The sequence below is a fragment of the Anthonomus grandis genome, chromosome 17, assembly GCF_022605725.1.
Source record: "Anthonomus grandis grandis chromosome 17, icAntGran1.3, whole genome shotgun sequence".
Taxonomy (NCBI): domain Eukaryota; kingdom Metazoa; phylum Arthropoda; class Insecta; order Coleoptera; family Curculionidae; genus Anthonomus; species Anthonomus grandis.
In genome coordinates this window covers 3,321,366-3,342,336 of record NC_065562.1, presented here as the reverse complement: position 1 = coordinate 3,342,336, position 20,971 = coordinate 3,321,366, and the positions used below count along the sequence as shown (strand labels likewise).

The 20,971-nt window shown below is 33.0% G+C and overlaps 1 protein-coding gene across 1 annotated transcript in view; it reads left to right on the top strand.

Moving 5' to 3' along the window:
* The window catches only part of LOC126746070 (Fanconi anemia group I protein), a 238,121-nt gene that overhangs the window by 26,452 nt on the left and 190,698 nt on the right, over positions 1 to 20,971 (top strand). The window contains exons 4-5 of the mRNA XM_050454171.1: positions 14,469 to 14,710; positions 20,439 to 20,778. Coding sequence (XP_050310128.1) covers positions 14,469 to 14,710; positions 20,439 to 20,778 — 582 coding nt within the window. The remainder of the gene's footprint in view (positions 1 to 14,468; positions 14,711 to 20,438; positions 20,779 to 20,971) is intronic.

Genomic DNA, 20,971 nt, shown 5'->3' with positions numbered 1-20,971 from the left:
GTTTTTCGTGATGGTATCTGATATTGGGCAAATTGTGCACATAAGCTGCAAAAATCCTTCATTTTCAACTAAAGTCGAAATTATACCCATTTGTAATGACGTCATTTTTGTTTATCTTTGTTTAGCATATTCCAAACAGCGGCGACAACAAACTTTGGAAAAAAATTGGTGTCTGATGATTATTCATCTTTTATATACTAGGTTATGTGAAATATCACTGTCAATTAAAAATATTGGTTTGTCAACTTGTTCTTGAAAGTTATTTCGAAAAGTGTTAGATATTGCCTAAAAAAAGATATAATAGGTATAATGAACAATCGCAGCTGATGATTTTAAATATATTGGCTTTTTTTCAACTGGAAAAGGAACAAGTCCGAAACGGAATTGCACTTCAAATTGAGAATGTGATACAGCGAGCCGCAGATGCTATAAAATTGAGCGCAACAACGATCGCAAATATAAAGAAGAATGGGGGTCTTGTCGACTTTAAGGATCTCCGATTTTGCAATATTTTAAAATTTGAGCATAAAGAGTACTTTGAAAAGAATAGATTAAGAGAAAAAAATTTGCGGATTATTCACATAGGACGCTAAAAAATAATATTAAATTATGTCAAAAAAGAGGTCTACTCTACTCTATTTGATGATCGAAACTCGTTGCTATTGATAATGATAGCAGTGTTTTTACACTATAATAGTGAATGGGTTTCACTTTTACACACATTTGTACACAAGCAAAAAATTCATTCCCTTACGCAAATGTTCGTAGCCTCCATATTTTCTAACATTTTGAGATTCTATTCATATGAAAAAATATAGAGAGGACTCGTAAATGTCGAGCACATGGGGGGCGTAAGCCCCAACATCTTAACTTGAAACAATTTATCCCAAATAAAGGGACTTAATTAGGTACAAGAAAAGGTAAAATCATTTTTTTTATGTTATATAAACAATTTCGTCTTTTTGGTCATGTTTTATGTATAATTTCGTTTAAATTAAATACTTTTTCCAAAACTACAAAATTCTTAGTCGCAAAAAAATAAAAAAAGTAAAACCGGCACAGTTGAAATCTGAACCCAGGCCGACCGGCTCATAGGTTCACTCTCATTACCACTAAACCATGAAGCGCTTGCGGCGAATGTTCGAAAACGAGTTTATATCGTACGTAGGTACACATTGTCATGACTTTTTTTTGTTTTTATTATTTTATTAAAGAAAATGTTATTAATCCTCCAATTTTTTTTGCTTAAAATAGTCCAAAGAAGATTAGCTTACTATTTCATATTCAAAAATGTTAAAATCCGGAGATACCTAAAGTCGACTAGAACCGAAGAATGGGATAAAATCAGATCAGGATTACGCAGCCCGTATATCTTCCAAGCAAAAGACAGCAAAAACCAAAATTACAACATATTTGAAACATAGAATTCGGGACACAATTTATTCTATGTACGCCAGAAAAGAATAAGTAATATTGGCAACAATAAGAGAAAAGTTCGGGGAAGAAATTGAATATTTTGAGTTTTCCATTGACTCCTTAAGAAGATGGATCAATAGTATAGGCTTCAAGTGGAAAAAATCAAATAACAGAAAATATTTGATGAAAAGAATAAATTTTAAAAAATAAATAAATAAATTTTAAAACAACATAAAAGAATCAATTTTTTAAGGGAGTATATCAAAAATAGAAATGTAGGTCCGGAAGGTTTTACTCCAGTTTTCATTGACGAGACGTGGATTTTTAGCAAGGGATCATTTCGTAGTAGCTGGCAAGATGACACCAAGCACATGGATTCAAGGAAAAACAGTGAAGGTAAAAATTATCTGGTTATCTTTTTAGATTTTTTTTTGAATAAAAACTATTGCCCTTGTAAGGGCCCTCTAACTTCATAATTTCATCTATTTCATAGTTTCATATAATTTCTCTCGAAGACAATATGAGGGAATTTAAGTCCATACACTACTCGCATGGAACATTACTTATTAATTATATTAAATTTATGTTCTGGAAGAATGATTTCTAAAAGAAGAGAATTGAATTATCTCCTATTTTTAAGGTCATCCCCGCCGGAACCAAAGATGGCTTCATCAAGGGTGCAAATTTAATATTCAAGAGTGGATTAAAGACGGGAGATTATCATGACAATATGAACAGGAAAAACTTCGAAAACTGGTTTAAAACTCAGCTGGTTCCAAATCTTCCCCCAAAGTCATTTATAATCATGGACAATGCAAGTTACCATTCTGGTTTATTAGAAGAAATCCCGAGAAAATCTTGGACAAAGCAGAGACTGACCGAATGGTTGAAGAAAAAGAATATTGGCTTTCCAGAAAAAGCCATGAAAGATAAAATATGGAGTATTGCACGCAGAAACTGCCCTAGTGAAAAAAAGTACTTCCTTGATGAATATTTTAAACCTTTAGGACACAAAATTTTGCGACTTTCACCATATCATTGCCAGTTTAATGCAATTGAAATGGTATGGTCGGAATGTAAACGAAAATATGATCAATATATTTCCAATTTTAAGAGGTCACCTTCAGAAGTTCTGACTACATGGGAAAGGGTAATAAACGAAATTTCTATAGATCATTGGCAAAAATATGTTTTTCATACAGAAAAGGTAATTGAAAAGGCTTGGGAGGCAATACAAGTGTGTGATGCCTATGACATTCTGCCACTTGTGATTACGACTGACGAAGACGACGATGACGAAGACAATATTTCTGATTTCAGTTCTGACTCTGACAATACTGACGAGATTGATTAAGCTTTTTTTGTTCTAGCAAATTTTATTTTATGATCGTCGTTTAAGTATTCAATCATATCGTTGCAATTTCATTAACTTGGTAATGCAATATGGCGTGTTTTTTTTGAGTGTGTATGTTATATTTTTTGGAATGGTATTTTCATTTTAATGTGTTAACATATTCCTTCAAGCAGCATTTTTTTTCATGAACAAGTAAATTAAATTGTCAGCATTTAAATTTTTCCCAGTGAGTTAAAATAATTTTATACCATTATTCACAATTTTTGTAAGCTCGGTTCAGCTGCGGCTCGCTGTATCACATTCTCAGTTTGAAGTGCAATTCCGTTTCGGACTTGTTGTTTATGTCCCATTATTTATGATTAATTATAATAATATTTGTTAATTGTTAAGTTTGTTAATAATACAATAAATACTACAAGATTTTTTTAAATTTTTTGGGAATGAAAGTATATACACGAATATAAAAATATAATAATATGCTACTAAAATAAATCATTTGTTAACTTCTGAACGTATAAAAATACATAGCAGACTATTAATTTCTGAAGGCGATGGTAAAGTTTCTAACCTAATATTGATTGGCAAAAATATCTACGCCATACGTTTTTTCTCACCTGGATGACGTAACTACAAATGGGTATAATTTCGACTTTATTAATGGGCCGATAGTCACGGCATATCATGAACAAAAGGGAATTTGTCTTCTGCCACCAGGTGAGTGTGATTTCAAACTTAAGAAACTTTCAGTTATTGTTTTTTGCCAGTGTTTGCTAAATGATGGATGGATTGACCTATACTCCAACTTCTCTGTTATGTCTGTGAAAAGTTTGACGAAAATGATGTCCCTGTGCTCTCACTCTCGTAGGTTGTGGCTATATCGGTTTCAGTATCTGCATGCATATCTTCTTTTTTACTATCAGAATCTACAATCATCCCCTTATTGGTAGTCGTGAGTCTAAGAGTGGTAATTTTAGTGGAACCAGATGAAGTTGAAGGAACATCATTATCAGTTTTAGTTTTATTTATTGTAGGTGGTAAAGGAAGACCACAGGATTTTTCTAAAATGTGCTTATGCATTGTTTGAAGGTGACATTTTAGGTTAATTGTGTTTCCAGAAGTTTTGATTTGCTTGGAACAGAATCGACAAATAGCATATTTTTTATCTTCACATCTTTTAAAATACTGCCACAAATTACTTTTAGGTGGCATTTCCTTATGTCTGCAAAGATAAAAATGCCATATTCAGTTGAAGTTTTAATGTTTTTGAATTATCAAATAATAAACAACAAATATTTTTATTATATAACAATATGCTCTTTCTTATTTACTCTTTCTAATCTAAATAAAAACATCTATGTTAATAAAAATTTTGACGTAACTTACCTAATACTGTAATTATAATTAATGTTCAAATATAAAATGATCAACTTAAGGTAAGGTTAATTAACCAGGGAATCCCCCGTTACATATGTGACAGTAATAATGGGTAGTAGACTATACTCAGATACAGGAATCGAGTAGTATTCAATTCCCTAAAGTATTTCATTTCGCACATTTTCAATCATTTTAATTGGTCATTTTTGTTTGAAGAAATAATCTAATAAACATCGATGTTTATTAGAAACAACTTTTTGCCTTCTAATACTTTCATCTTATCACTTAAAACACACAATTACCATCAAGAATAAAGGCCGGTTATCTATCCTTAAGACTAAGATAACATATTCTAGGCTCTCTAAGATGTTTCAAATGTCAATCTTTTGGATATACTTCCCCTAGTTGTTATAATATCTCAATCTGTCTATCATGCAGTCACCCAGAACACCGTGGTTCGCCGTGTTCATTCTCTCATTTTGCGTTAATTGTAAACAAAACCACTTTCCAAGATATATGGGATGTATGATACACTAACAACAATTTGAAATGCAGAAACTAAGGTAATTGTTCTAAAACTATCATTTCCAGAAGCAGGAAGAAAATTTAGGACCACAAACCCTTTATTTATAACATGTTTTTTTCAAACAACATCAGGTCAGAAATCAGTCATCTCTGTCATTTGTATGCCAACATTGTCACCAAAAATGGAAACCCTCTAACAACGATTCTCCTCATAAAAACCCTTCCCAAACCCTAACCCAAGAAACTTACAATCCTTCCCCCAACCCCTCATATTCCAACTCCAAAAACTCTTTCACTTTCGTCTCCCTCCTCTTCCTCCTTAAGAATTTAACAAAAAGATCCACCAACATTTTCAATAAACATTCTTCCTCCCAAGGAAACAAAGAGACCTTCTCAGTCTTCCTCTAGTTCCCATCGTCGATCTTCTTCTTTACAAAGAAAAACTTCCTCGAAGAAAAATACTCAAAAACATTCTGAAGATCAAGGAACAGATATGCAAATGGATGTTACAACTAAATAAAAAAAGAGGAAACACATTTCCTCTTCTAAAAAACCATAACAATATAAATAAAAATATGATCAAAATCTCTTAACACATAGAATCTAAATGGATTTACATCTCGAAAAGAGGAATAGTAAACCTGAACTCAAATTAAGAAACAGTAATCATCTCCACGTTCGTAAAATAATTACCTCGATATGCTATCTATCTTCTACTTTTTAAGTCAAAGAAGAAGACCTTACTAATCTCATATCACAAATTCCTCACCCATTTTTAATTTTAGGAGATTTAAACGCACACAACCCCCTATGGGGTTCATTATTATTAAATACTAGAGGGAAGATGGTAGAAATATTAATTTCCAAAGAAAATCTAGTTCTACTTAGATGTTGAATGTGATATCCTAGAAGACGTATATAGAAGTGATCACTACCCAATTATTTTAAGAGATAAAAACATGTACGCATATGGTTTAAAAAAAATAATGAAATGGAAGCTAAAAAAGCCGACTGGCAACTTTTCAAACCAAGTATAAAAGTACCTCCCTTTGTCCCATTTGATATAAATATCTACTTAAACGTTATTAATTAGAAATATTTGCTGCCAATATTTAAATTCCTAAAACATTATTCTCTCAAAACAAACCTCCAGTTCCGTGGGGATTCCGTGAATGGATTTAAAAGAAATAAATCGCCGGAAAATTTTATTAATTTTAAGAAAAAAAGTAAAAAGAACAATCAAATAGGCAATATCTTCTTGGGGAAACCTTATTTCATTACTATACTCCTGCATGTTCAATCATTAGGTATGGCAGAATATTAGTAAAATGAAATCACACCCTTCTCGATCTATCCCAAATCTGGTTATAAATTCATGGATCACGGATTAAACACTATTAAATTTGCTAATTATTACGAATTAAATTCATTAAATATATCCTATAATAACAGTTTCATACACAAATACACAAATTGACTTTTCTACTCAGGATTCATTATCAATATAACCTTCCGTTCTCCATGGAACAACTTAAAAAATCCATAAAGGCAGCTAAAAATTCAGCACCTGGACCAGATGGAATTCTTAATCCCATGATTTCAAATCTCCCAAATGAATTCCTGGGAGCTATCCTAAATTCCTTTAATTTTGTTTGGAAGGAAAATATTTTTTCAAACAGCTGGAGACTCGCTTCTTACTTCCGATTCATAAACCAGAAAAAGCTAAAAACCAGATAACTACAGACCTATATCAATGACGAATCATATAAGTAAAATACTAGAAAGAATGGTTAACAGCCCGCTCATCTGGTTATTGGAATCAAAGGACGTGTGTCAATAAAATATATGACAACACTTGGAAACACAATATTCTTTTACAATTGAAGAAGTTCGAATATCATGGGTAATCTCCCATTTTGTATTGCAAACTTTTCGTTTTGCTATAGTACATCTTCACAATTGTTTATCACATAGCTTTGAACTAAAAAACGGAATTCCGCAAGGTACTTAAAAGAATTCTTTCTAATGTTGAAATTGAACCCAATTACATCTGTTTTCTGTGTCGAACTCCTGGCCATTAAAGAAGGGATCAGATATGTAACTCAGAATATAGACCAGGATAAATTTGTGATTATAACTGACTCATTAAGCTCTTTACAATCAATTAAGCATAAATCATCCAATTTCATCAAATGCTAGATCTTCTCACTTTAGCAATTAAACAGACAAAACTTTTTCTTTTTTATGGATTACCAACCACGTAGGAATTAAGGCGAACGAAAAAGTAGATTGCCTCGCAAAACAGGCCGTGTCTAAGGGCAAGCCAGTCAATAATTTATTTAGCAAAACGGAGTTTAAAAATGATCCTATAAACATCTTAGAAAATGTAGATAAAAAAAAACTGGGATCTACAAAGAAACAGAAGCAAATTATATGAAACGAAACCAACTTTTAAAAATTCATTTCACTTTCCACAACTTGGAAAGGGTGAAGTTTGAAATTTGGAAAAGGCCTGCTATAGGTCATGCATACTTAACTCACTCTTACATTTTAAAAGGAGACTCACATGGGCGGAGACCTGATGTAATTTCTGTAATGCAACTCAAACAGTTAAACATTTTCTATCAAAATGTCATTACTTAAACAAAACTAGACTGATATGTAACCTCCATGGCAATTATAGCGAAAACATGAAAACCAAATTTGGAAAAAGCTACACACGTCATTCAGTTTGTAATGTTTTCAAATATATATGAAAAAATAAAAAAAATAAGAAAATAATACAAATAATTTATATTTACTTGATATGAGGAAAATATATCAATAAATAAAATTGATGGCGCTAAATAGTATTGTTTTACTGACGCGTCTATCATATCAAAAATCAACATCAGTCTATCAAAAACCGGCAAAAAATGATCATTATCACAGCCTCTCTGGGGAGATACTTAAAATACATGCACTTCAAAACTGGTCAGCACTGGGGTACTCTTTGAAGCTGTTCATCATTTATGGTGTAAATAAAAATTATGGGATTACTATTTGAGGTGAAGAACATACAAGCACACTTACTGACATTCAATCTGAACCTATTTAATTCGTACCAGCTCGCTACATCTGACTGAATCTGAAGGAAACACTTGAAATCGTCGGCAAACAATAATCCCTTTGCATTTTTAATATTAAGAGTCAGACCGTTGACAGCAGCTAAAAACAAGAGTGGCCCTGCGGAATACCAGAAGTACTTTTAAAGATACATGACTTGGAACCTTTAATTTTAACATATTGAAACCTACATCTGAGATATGGCTTAATTACGCAAGTAATAGAAGAAACATCTCAGTCTGACAAAGGATTGTATACTGTCTCACTCTATAAAATGCTTCTCCATAACTGTATAGATAACATCAACCTGGGATTTTAACAGTTTCATGGATATATTGACAGAATAGGTTAAGATTAGAGAAAGTTGATTTTTCGGGCAAGTTGACATCCCACCCAACCCATATTAACATGAACTAATGCGACCAGCTATTTCACCAAATAGGCGCTCAAAGATAATCAATTACAAGACAAGGAAATAGAGCTCATAATCGTAATTGGGCCATAGCTCTTAATTCCATTTTTCCACCTATCTGGATAACTTGAAGTTCGGAGAATAATATTAAAAAGATATCCTAGCGGCTTCAACAAATGATCACGGCAATCCTTCAATACATAAACTGGAATGCCATCTGGACCAAAAGGCTTGTTCCCTTTAATTTTGTTGATGGTCTTGATATAATCTCATCTTCAGAGACCAGCCGACCACAAAAAAAGGACATGGGTTTAAAAGGCAAGCATGTTAAATCGTTATCATTAATATAGACGGACTTAAAAAAAACTCGCGAATCTATCTGCAACCTCTTGAGAACCTTAGTAAATCCTTTCCCCAAATATCAATATCCGCAGAATCTCTCAAGGATTTCACAAAGGACCAAAACATTCTGGGATTTGTTCGTAACGCAGATTCCACGTCCGTTAGGTCGTTGATGTAGGCAGCTTTAATTTTAATTTTAATGGAAGCTTTTGTGGAATTGTATCTGGATTTCCAGTAAAAAGATCTGGATTTGCTTGATTTATGGTAAAGTTTATACTTAATGATAATAAGTTTGATAATCTCAGTGGCAAACCACACTGGGTGTTTTCTATTTTTTTGACGTGACTTAAATAGTAATTTATCAAAAATGTCATTATGTATAGAATAGAAAGCCTCAGTGACAATATTAACATCAATAGATACCTAAAGATGTTTTTAATTCTGGGAGCAAAAAGCTTTCTAAAGTTAAATCTGGTAGTTGAGGTAACCTTGCAATGTCTAAGACGTTCTTTACCATGCTTTGGAAAATACATAAATATGGATGGTGAATATGAACGGGAACCAAAGAATTCTCAACGCCATCAACCCCAACATCATCAAAAGATCCAATAATAAGATCCAGAAGTACACCATTACTGTTTCTGATTTGGTTTACCTGAAATAAATTGTTAAAACAAATAAATGACTTAAGAGCATTTAAACAGTCTCTGCTGAACCTAGCGCTTACATAACTAGGAATGTTAAAGTAGCCGTTGTGTACTGCAATTCCAAGTGCAATTACACCGGGTTGCCACATCTTGCTTAAGTTTAAATTTTTCATTTTCCTTTTCTTAAGCTTTTCTTAATAAATCACTCGCAACTATACTTTTCTTAAACCATCCTACAATTATTTTCACGTTTTTAATTATTTTTGATAACTCAGTTTCATACTCGCTTACTTGTTTCAGTCCAAGAGCATGAGTCACTGTTAAACTTAGCAGGTGAGCAAAACAAATAAGGTGTTTTCGTTTACCATATACTACGTGAATTGCCTTAATCATATTAGCTGCTCCGTCAGTCACAATGCAAGTAATTTTATCGTCATTAATATTTCATCCAAACATATTTTTTAAGAAATCGGCGATATAGTCTCCAGTATGTCGTTCACTCAATTCGTATATACTTAGGCTACCATCAAACAATTCACTCCCATACAAAAACTGAACTGTAACTCCAAGAAAACTTCAATCCACATGTCACACAATAATGTTACGTTATCAACGTTTTTTATTTTTTTCTTCAAATAAATTGCTAATTGCTTCATATTTTTTATCAATTAAAGAGGTAATCGTCTTCCTGGATGGCAGTTTATATTTTGAACATGCATAAGCTGGATAACTCCTTCGTTCCTATATCATTAAGGGGCTGGTAGTCACGGCATATCATAAATAATATTGCATTTGTTATTTTACTATGACTACTGTCCTCTCCCTGTTGTATAGGATTTTAAAAACGAAAAACTTTCATTTATTGTTTTTTGTCGTTTAAAGGGTACATCTAAATCAGCACTGGCTAGATTCCTTTTCTTCTGACGCTTCATCCTCTGGCTATGTCTGTACAGAGATTGTGTCTGTATTCTCATCGTCTTTACTACCATCTGCAGTATGTAAAGGATGTCCAAATTTGGAGACTTTTGTAGGTTATCTCGGTTGCAATATATAGAGCCTTGCGGTTTTTGCATTATTGCGCTACTTTTTTTTATGAAATGAAATATGCCATTATGAAAAACTTGACAGCTGTCATAGTGTTTAATCTACAGAGTGATTTTAAAAATTTTGGATTTTGGGACTGCCCTTGGATCTCCGTTATTATTTAACATATTAAAAAAGTAAAAAATGGTTTTGATAGGAGTTTTTTCGTAGAATACCATTATGTTATCTATTTTATTGTAATGATTTAAGATTTTGAGATAAAAAATAAGTTTATGTTTTTTTCAAATGGAACAGTCTGTATATTTTTAAATAGAAAAATCTGCTTTATTTTTTTCCTTTTCAAATGTATAACACTATGCACTTCATTTCAAAAATGACCAAATAACGGACAATTTTCCTAAAATAAGTACCTATTATTTTAATTTTAGTGGTAGGCTACGGTCACGCATCTCTATGAAAACAATGACGTATTGTTTTTAAGAAGGCCGTGATAGACTGACAGATTCTTATAAAACTGTCAGTTTTAAAAAATATTAATTATTTTCTATATTTTTTTATTTATTTTATAGTTTTTTTTGTATGATTTATAATTTATTTTAAAAATTTTATCCAGATATTTCATAAAAAAATTTCAAATTTTTCTTACACAAACTTCACATAATCTCGGATATATTTGCACATGGAATGTGCATGCAAATTTTATTATTATATACCTATTATTATTGATTGCTGTAATTGTTCAAAATTTGTATGGCGTACCATATAAACTCTGTTTTTTATATAGTCCCACAAAATATCTAAGATGGAAAGATCGGGAGATCTTGCTGGCTGTCTTATAGGACCATTGATATCTATACATTTTTGCGGAAACGAATTCACTAGGAATGGCCGAATATGCACCGATGGTGCACCATCTTGTTGAAAATATATATTGTTTAAATTTGCCAAAGAAATATTTTCTATAAGGTTGGGAATAACTTGTTGTATGTTTAAATACCGATCTGTAGTTAGCACCTCTACAAACATTCTAAAAACTAGTTGACCACCCAAAATGAAACATTCAACGCTAAACCTGAACCTTTTCTGCCGTTGAAGAGTAATATGAGGATATTCTTGGTGCCACTGTCCGCTATTATGCCTATTAGAGATGATTCGATCTGACGAAAAATATACTTCATCGCCCCATCTTACAAATCGGTCAAAGTTCAATTGTAAAATTGTATCTGTAAAAAAAACTAAGCGGCGTTCAGCGTTTCCAGGATGAAATTGTTGAACAGTTTCTTCCTTGTATTGATGAAATGTCTGTTTTTAGAATCAAATGGGAATTGCTTTTCTTAACTCCGACTTCAGACTCAATGACTCTAAAAGCTGTAGATGGATTTGGAGCTACGCATGTCAAAACACTAATTTTATCCACTTGATTCTCTTTTTGGTAATTTTTTAGTCTCGGTTTTGAAAAGGGGCCATGATTAGGTAAATTTTCTTTCAGTTTTAAAAACCTGTCGGGAAAAGGTTGTCTTTTCTCAGAATAACTAGAAGAGGTGTAACCACCCTTAATAAGTTTAAAATTAAAAGTTTTTTTAAATATAAGTCTGCCGTCTGGAGGAAATTTTCATTACATTTTAAGTAGAATACATTTTTCAAAGTGTTCGTGTAATTCCTCTTTCTTCGAAATGTCCACCGTTAGTCAACTGACAATAGTCTAATCGATCTACAAGTTTCTGCAAAAAAAGTCTATTGGTGTTACATCGAGTGATCTTGGTGGACACTCAATAACACCGCTCCTTCCAATCCACCTGTTTGGGAAAGTGTCGTGCAAATAACTTCGAACTTCCACAGCATAATAAGGGGGAGCATCATCTTGTTAGAACCAGATGTTATGGTATGGCAAATCCGGACGTTTTATCTCGGGAAAAAGATCTCTCTCCGATTTACATCGGACCAGTACCGATAGTTTTTGATATCTACGCCACTATTCAAACGTGGAAACGTGGAAAGTGGCTTCATCGGAAAAAAGTAAATCTTTCACTAAATTTGTACTACCAAACACATATTTTGCAAAAGCTTGAAACATTTAAGGCGCCACTCAAAGTCTCCGACCAAGAGTTCTTGATGAACTTGCATCTTATAACGGTTGTATTTATTCGTATGTAATATTTTAAGAACACTTGTGCCAATATCCACCTTCCTAGATGCTACATGCTGATTATCTTGAGCCGCCAATAAAACTTTTAACTGCTTATTTTCATCAACTTGAGGACGACCACATCTAGGAACATCTCTTACATGACGGAATTGACTAAACTTTTGCTTAATCTTGCTAACTGTCGATTGCAATATTGTCTGAAGATATTGTCTGATGCGTTCTAACTCAATTATCGTAGCCAATTATCATTTATGCGCTGTGTATCAATAAGCCGTATATTAATACGGCCATAAAACTTTTCTTTTTAAAATTAATGCCTTGGGATTTTCGGATAAGTTGGTCGCTCTTGTACAATCTTATTTGACTAGCCGCCATCAATTCGTCGAAATTGAGGATTTCCGTTTCATAGTTACGAGGTTTTCTCAGGTGTCCCACAGGGATCTAATTTAGGTATATATCTACGTATATAGGTCTAATATCTATTAAGACAAATTAATTAATATCCGCGATTGTATTGATTTGCAGGATCAAATAAATAAAATTAATATATGGTGTAAAACAAACAATTGTACTTAAATAAGTCTAAATGCTGCATTTTAACCTATTCAGAAAAACAGAAAACAGAATCCAATAATATTTGATTACGCAATTAATAATAATATTTTATCAAGACGATGTAGTGAGATTAGGGACTTAGGGATTACTTTTGATCGTAGCTTTGACATCAAAACTCATCTAAATAATGTTGTTTCAGCTGCCTCTAAATCTTTGGGATTTATTATTCGCAATAGCAAAAAATTTCATAGCACATTAAAAATTCTGTACTTTAGTTTTGTTAAATACGTATGGGTATCGAATATGGTTGTCCCATTTGGCATCCAATTTACCGTGTTGATATTATGACGTTTGAGTCTGTGCCGCGCAAGTTTTTGAAATATTGATCTAGAGGACTAGACAATGATTTTTTGTTAGATCGGTTTGAAATGGTATCCTTGCAAACCAAGAGAGATTAGGAATTGCCTTTTTATATAAACTCTTAAATAATAAAATTGATTGTACCGAGTTACTAAATCAAATTAGATACGTAATTCCAGGTCGAAGATGTTCCTTAACTTTTTATTGTCAACGTCCAAGAACTAATATGCTAACTAGAGTGCCAATAAATTATATCTGTTATGTGTTTAATACTTATTGTACATAATGTGATATATTTTCTATGATTCTTTGAAAGCAATAACTAGCAAGGTTAATTGATCTATTAATGTCTTCTATTGTTTACTTATTTTATAGTTTAGGTTAGGGTTATGGTTTATTAAGTAATTTTGTTAAAATATTTTTTGTTATTTTTATCTCTTTGTTTTTTTTGTCATGAATTTTATCAAGACTTATTTATTTTTGTATTTTCTGTAGTTGGGTGACTTACCTGTTGAAAATATATGACTATTTATTTATTAATGTAATTTAGTGTTAAAAAAAGAAAATAGACTAAAAACTAGTGAAACGTTACCGAAATACACACAGAACTGTCAACAATAATAACTATTGAAATTAATTATTCTTTTGTTTCCCCGCGTCATAAATCCAAAGCCTACTACGGAGCTATGCCGAAATATTGGATTTTCAAATTTTGAATTAGAATAACTGGACTTAGGTGCTATGCTACATGAAAAATGTTTAGAATGGTAATAAAAATGCAATAAAAAAATTGGGTTGCAATTTGACAAAAAAAAAATTTTTTAGCAAAGCTTTTTAGAGCCATCCTATTTATTTTTTTACGAAAAATATGTCCCGAAAAAAATAGGGAGATCCGAAAAGGAGGGATCTGAGACATAAAAAAAAATTACGTAATATTGAATTTATTCCTTACTTTACGACCGCCCTATATATAAGCATGTAAAATGTCTCTAAAAAATTTAACAAATTATAAATTTAATGTCACAAAAAACTTTATAAACTTTGGAGAGTAAAAAGTAAAAACTTATAGATCTCAAAAAACTGACTTAAATTAAATAAAAAAAAAAGATCTTGATTTCTCATTGAAAAAATACCAAATTACATGTTAATAATACTATCTTTCTGCAAATAATACTTACTTACTTTTAGTGACATGCCACTGAACAAGGAAGAACATTTCAAAATAGTAACGAAACTTACCTCATATCTAGAAAAGCTGACTCCGCACGAAGTGCCCCCATTTATTTATCAGCTTTTAAGACTCTGTCGATTTCAAAATACTCGTACGATATTTTTGGGCTTACAAAATTATTTTGGATTAAGGATATATCATAATTCACGCTTTGCGAAAAGTAGTATAGCTGATAACACTCCGGATTTTGATCTTATTGGTAAGTAGGTTTTCACATGCGTGAAAAATGTTAACAAATAATTGTAATAGCTTTTCATTTTCCTTTAATTTCGCCTCTTAATATTTAAGACGGAATTTTTCTAGAAAAGACGGAAGCAAAATCTTACCAAGTTTGATTGCTTTTCTTCCTTTCACATGCGGTCTAAGGAAAGAATCCGAAAAGGTTGTGATAAACACAACTATCGTTTTCGCTTGCTCACAATCGTCTGTATGAAACAAAAAACCAACGCGGTTGATTTTTTTACGAAGGAAATATTGATTCGTGAAGGTCCGTGTAGAACACGAGAATACTTTACATAGAATACGTTTTTATCCTACATGCAATAGATGTCCAACACTTCAAATTAATAATCTTACAAAAACCGAATCACAAATAATTCATAAAGATATACCTCATTCCTTGGTCATTTTTAATTTTTTTTTTAATAACAGTTTCCAATATATTAATATATTAATTATAACTCAATATATTACAAGCTCATGACAGCAATATTCTTAGAAGAGTAAGACAATTAAGAAAAATCTAATATTTACACATTGGGCCAAGAAAAAGATAATAAAGTAAGGTACAAAAGAAAGGTTAGAGAATTAGATAAAAATATTTCAACCAATTAAAATTTGACTAAAATACAGATAGTGATTACAACATATTCCTATGTTCAATTTCAATTAAAGCCTCATAAGCAACAAAAATATATCTCTTAATTATAATAATAATAGTCAAAATATGAAAAATTAAAAAAAAAACTTACATCATTAAAAGTGAATTGATTGCTAGAATAAACAAAAAACAAATCAGGAAACTTAAATAAATTCGAATGCAGGTGACGCTGATGTCCTGCGCTGGTTAATTCGGACTAGCGGCAGTGGCTCTTGCCGGCCTTGTGCTTTATATTATATGCATAGAAATAGGATGAAGGTAGAATGCGCATAGACCACTGCGAGTTCAATTTTAGGCGAATACATAGACCGTCATTTGTATGGTCTCCTTTTTTAACAGCTGATCAGCTGTTTTTGGCAATTCATTTTGTTTTAAATTAGAGCAGGTTGCTTATTTTGTTCTTTTTTTTTCTTTTTATATTAAACAAAATTTGTTTGATGTAACTTAGTTTTTCGACAGAGGTAAAAAAGAAAGCCTTTGCAAGCTTAAAAACTATGAAATATGGCCGCATTTTATATGACCGTCTAGAGGAGCTAATTCCGCTCTCTTCTATATATGTCAAGGAGTAGTTTTTTTAGTGTTCTGTAAATCGCTCAAGCTTTCAAGGCCCTGAACACTGGACGGGCATTGCTATCTTTTGTGCATTGTATATATGAAATGATTACATTTATTGCAACGCGGCTTCGAGTTGCAATTACTCACGATATGACCATATTCCTGACATCTATGGCACTACCCGACACTTGACATTGCTCGACACGTACTTTGTGTATTAAACAAGGTGTCTATTTTGAATATGTCCTCTTGGTTTTTGGAGATTAGGAATCTGAAGAGGTCCATTTGCCTTTTTCTGCCCGGACTGATGATAAACCAACTTATCTCTTCGGGATCAAACTCCATTGAATGTAGGTACATACGTTTTCAAGTAAGTTATATACTCTGTATATTCTATATATCAGTCAAGGATGAGTTGCAACAGCGGCGATCCAATGGTAAAGCAAATTTAATAAATAAATATTGGCATGCTAGGTCCTTTTTTGCTACAAAAAATTAAATAAACCCATTATTTCGTCTTATCTATCGCTATCTTATCAGAACGGCCGAGGATTGCGTATAAAAACTTCCACATTTTTAACATCTGCTTCGACAGAAACATGACTCCAGCCTGACATTTTATACTCTGAGCTCTTTCCTGTAGTATATATTGTATTTAGATCGGACAGAGAGTTCATTCAGAGTAGAAGCCTCCATTAACTCGAAAAAAGTCGATCTTGGAATCATAAACAATTTCTTACCATCTATAGATGTAGGTTGTAAGATTACTATTTTGTACTTTATCTACTTGTTGTTTAAATCCCTCATTTCATTTGTGCAACTTCGAGACTTTCTATGAGTTAATAACCTCCTTAGATCTACTTGTTTCCAATTGACTTATTGTTGATGATGATTACTTGATGACTAATGTCCCCACGTTTCAAGTGAATCAAGTTTTAAATAATAAAAGTAAACTAAAAACTAGTTATTTACTATAAAAGTAAATAACGTCTCTAAAATTCTTGGACTCAGATAGTATAACCGTGTTCCGAACATAAATGGCAGGATTCTTGATGTAGTCTTTGCAAATGTTAACAAGTCAGCAAGAATAAGGTTGCACTACTGAATGAGGACTTGTATCATCCTACCTTGACCTCTGTGCAAGCTGCTCTACCTCGCATTTGAAAAATTACAATACAGAGAAAAAATCTGCCTCAATTTAGGAAGGCCAACTTTCCACTTATGTATAATCTAATACTGTATAGTGACTAGTTTAAGGTTTTATATTGTAATAATGTTGATGCATGCTGTAGTGAGTCTGAACATCTTTGCTGCGAAGAGAAACATACCACAGTTTTCCAAGCGGAGGTATTTGCTAGACTCGAAGTAGCAAACAAACGAGAGGTATTAGAAGGTAACGGGGGTCAAGCAAGTCAAGCTGCCCTCAAGGCGATTCAGAAACCCAGGGCCAGCTCAGCGCTAGTCCAGGAATGCAGACTTGCAGTACACAGGGAAATGAGACTGAGGTGGGCCCCAAGACACCAAGGTGTCGAGGGCAATGAGCGGGCCCCGAACCTTGTCTCGGTCTTAGCAAAAAACAAATCTCCCAGGCACTTAATAATTGGGCCTGGGAAAAAACAAGGTAGAATTGGAGAAGGACGTAGACAGGCCAAGGAAATGATACCAGACCATGACGGCTCTAAAGCAAGGCGACTGCTAACAAAGACGCGACAGAGTGTCAAAGACTTGGTGGGAATCCTGACTGGGCTCAACAAATTACGAGCCAGTTTTACCACTACCAAAACTCTTTATTTTTAATCTCGACACGTGTTTCGCTAAGGATGTTAGCATCTTTGGGAGAAGATTAAAACTAAACTAAAACTACTTACAGATCTCCTTATATACTAATAACTAATAGAGCGGAAAAAGCAATGAACCATGGCCAAACATATCTTAAACACTAACAGCTATATAATTGACTATAAGGGATTCGACCTTTATCCCTGTTAAGAATGTTTTTTTTTTTGATATTTAAATATACCCAACCCAACCCAAAAGATAAAATAAAGACCAATGAAAAGTCTGGGATCTATAAGATTAAATGCAACGATTGTGATAAAAAAAACATGGGACAAACCAGAAGATCAATTAATGTCAGATTTAAAGAACATGTAGCTCATGTGAAATATGGAAGAATTGAAAAGTCAAGTCTTAAATACTGGTAACTTTGTAGGTATAGACTTCTCCCGAAGATGCTAACATCGTTAGCGAAACACGTGTCGAGATTAAAAATAAAGAGTTTTGGTTAGTGGTAAAACTGTATCGTAATTTGAGCATCACACCAAAGATTTCAACCATAGGATTATGAGCACAACAGTCTAAACAGGCATCTACACCTTCTTGGTATAAGAGAAAGCCCACTCTGTCTGAATTGCGGTACAGGGGAGAAAACTTCATACTACATACTAGGTATCTGTGATAGGTGTAGTCGCCTGAGAAGAAAAACTTTCGGAGCAACGACACTCCAACGGGAAGATCTTAAAAGATCTGGACTGGAACAACGTGTAAGCTTTTATTAAAAGGACGGGCCGACTCAGTGAAGACCGAGCATTGTGAGTGGAGGCGTAGGGGTGGGTGATTCTGGGGTTGGCAAAAAAGGACTGTTCAGACCTACTTGCCAAGCTCTAGCTCCCCCACCCTTACTACTACTACTTGTTGCGTCAACTCCTTTGAAGCATCAGCGACGTAAGTGGTTTGCAGTGTAGTTTTCCAAAAATAACTAACCACATTTTTAAGAAGGAGAAAGCACATCTATTTTACTCTTTATGTCAAACAATAAAATATCAAGCTCGAGAGACCTTCAGAATTTATGTTATTAAAATAGAATGCTGCTAATATTGTCTCAACATTTACATATATTTTTCAAACTGCATGTAAAGATTCTGACCGAGCAGATGAAAACTATTCTTACTCTTGTTCTACGGATTATGTTGGAAGTTTCCGCGTCAATTTCTGATGATAAAATTGCAGTTGCAGGTAGAACATTAAAAAGCAGCCAGTTTCCCTTTATTTGGAAAACTGCTAAAGTATATATATACTTCTAGTGCATGGGGAGTACCCTATACTCTAGAAAGATGACATACAGAACATCGAAAATTATTGTCCGATATCCATACTATGTACCTTTTCAAGAATCTTTGAGATTACTATTTACAATTCAATATTTCCTCAAGTTCAATCGAAACTATCAACATGGTTTCTTTAACAAAAGATCATGTATTACCAACCTTTGTATCTTGTCCCGATTTCTCTCCTCTGCCCTCGATGAAAAAAGTCAAGTTGATGTGATTGACTGACTTCAGCAAAACCTTTGACCAAATAGGTCACTATATCTTACTGGGAAAGTTGAGGAAACTTTAATTTTTCTGAAAAGCTTACTGCTTTGTTATCATCTTATCTCATTGGTCGTCAACAAACTGTCGAAATTGAAGGCTACAAATTAAAATCCTTTATGTCTACCTCCGGAGTTCCATAGAGATCCAGCCTGCTTGTCAGTGTCCTGATTTCAAGTAGCTTGCTGCAAACTAGCGTATGCTGATGATCTGAAAATCTACTGGCGTGTCGCGGATGAAATGGATTGATTAGTGCTGCAAAGCAATATTAACCTGGCTAAGAATTGGTGTGATCGCTATCATCTAAATTATAACGTTTCTAAATGCTGTATCATGTTTTATCATTGAATTAAAATCCCAATAATATTTTGCCAATTTCTGGTCTCTGGTTTGGTGTCCATCTTGTGAATGCCATACTAACTTTGAATACATCCAAAGGCGATTTTTGAAATATCATATATTTAGAGAGGGTGGTGTCTATCCAATTAGAGGTTATAATCACAGTCATCTGTTATCCTGCAGAGGACTCTGTGGCATTTTTGTAGTAATTGCTCAATGGTCATATAGATTCTTCAACTCTTGGTCGCATTTCCTTGCAGGTGCCGCGCCCTTCCTCCAGAGCAAATGTTACTTTTGCTCTTGATCTTGCCAGAGCTAACATGGGCATAATTATCGAGATCGTATTTTTATCATGTGCAAAAACTTAAATAATTTTGGTTCCACTTGTAATATCTTTTAATGCTATCTGAGGCACCTAGTTTCACAGGTGATTTTGAGGATTGACACGCAGTGAGTTGGGCAGTCACTGCAACATAGGTTAACTTTCTCTTTCTGTAAGTGGGCTTTGGCCTGTTAGAAAATAAAAATAAATAAATAAAACAAAGGGATATCTATATATTATGAGCAATAAAAAAATACTTCAGCTGGACATCTAATTAAATAAAAGGTATAAAAAACTAAAAGAAATAAGTAAATACATTTTGATAGTCTCAATTACCACTCTTTCTAATATGTAGTCAGCTATATACATGAAAAGCTAATTTTATATCTTCTCTTAAAATAAGTAATTTTTTCTTAGAAGATTAAAAAAATTAATGTTCATCCAATTAATATTATTTTAGAAAATGCAGACGATCACAATATCCTCGAAACAGAAAATACAGTCTTGTATCATATACAAGCAGCCGCCTCTATTGGCCACAACGGGATCAGAGATTACCTAAATTCCTTAAAGAATGTCGTGAAGTCTCCGGATTTCATTTTACATCCATTCCAACTACTAACGTTGTTAACTATTTCTACTGTTGGCCAATATGAAGAATCTGTATTTGATGTTATAAGGCATTCCGTAGTAAAGGCCTTTATGGAAGAACAAAAGCAAAAGTCCTCTCATTGGTATAGGGATATTATTAGCTCAACGACCAAACCTGAGGATATATTTGAGCAAATAATGAACTTGGGGTAAGTCATTATAGTATTTTGAATCATGGCTTAAACGCCATGAGGATCTCGAGGTATATTATGAAAATGTATATTATGAAAGGTATATTATGGAAATGTTATTTAAGTTAAATAAGCGTATGACTCGGATACGCAAAGTTTGCCGAAAACGCGAATCTTTTTTTGTTACCTCAAGTAAGTGGTCTCAGACAAA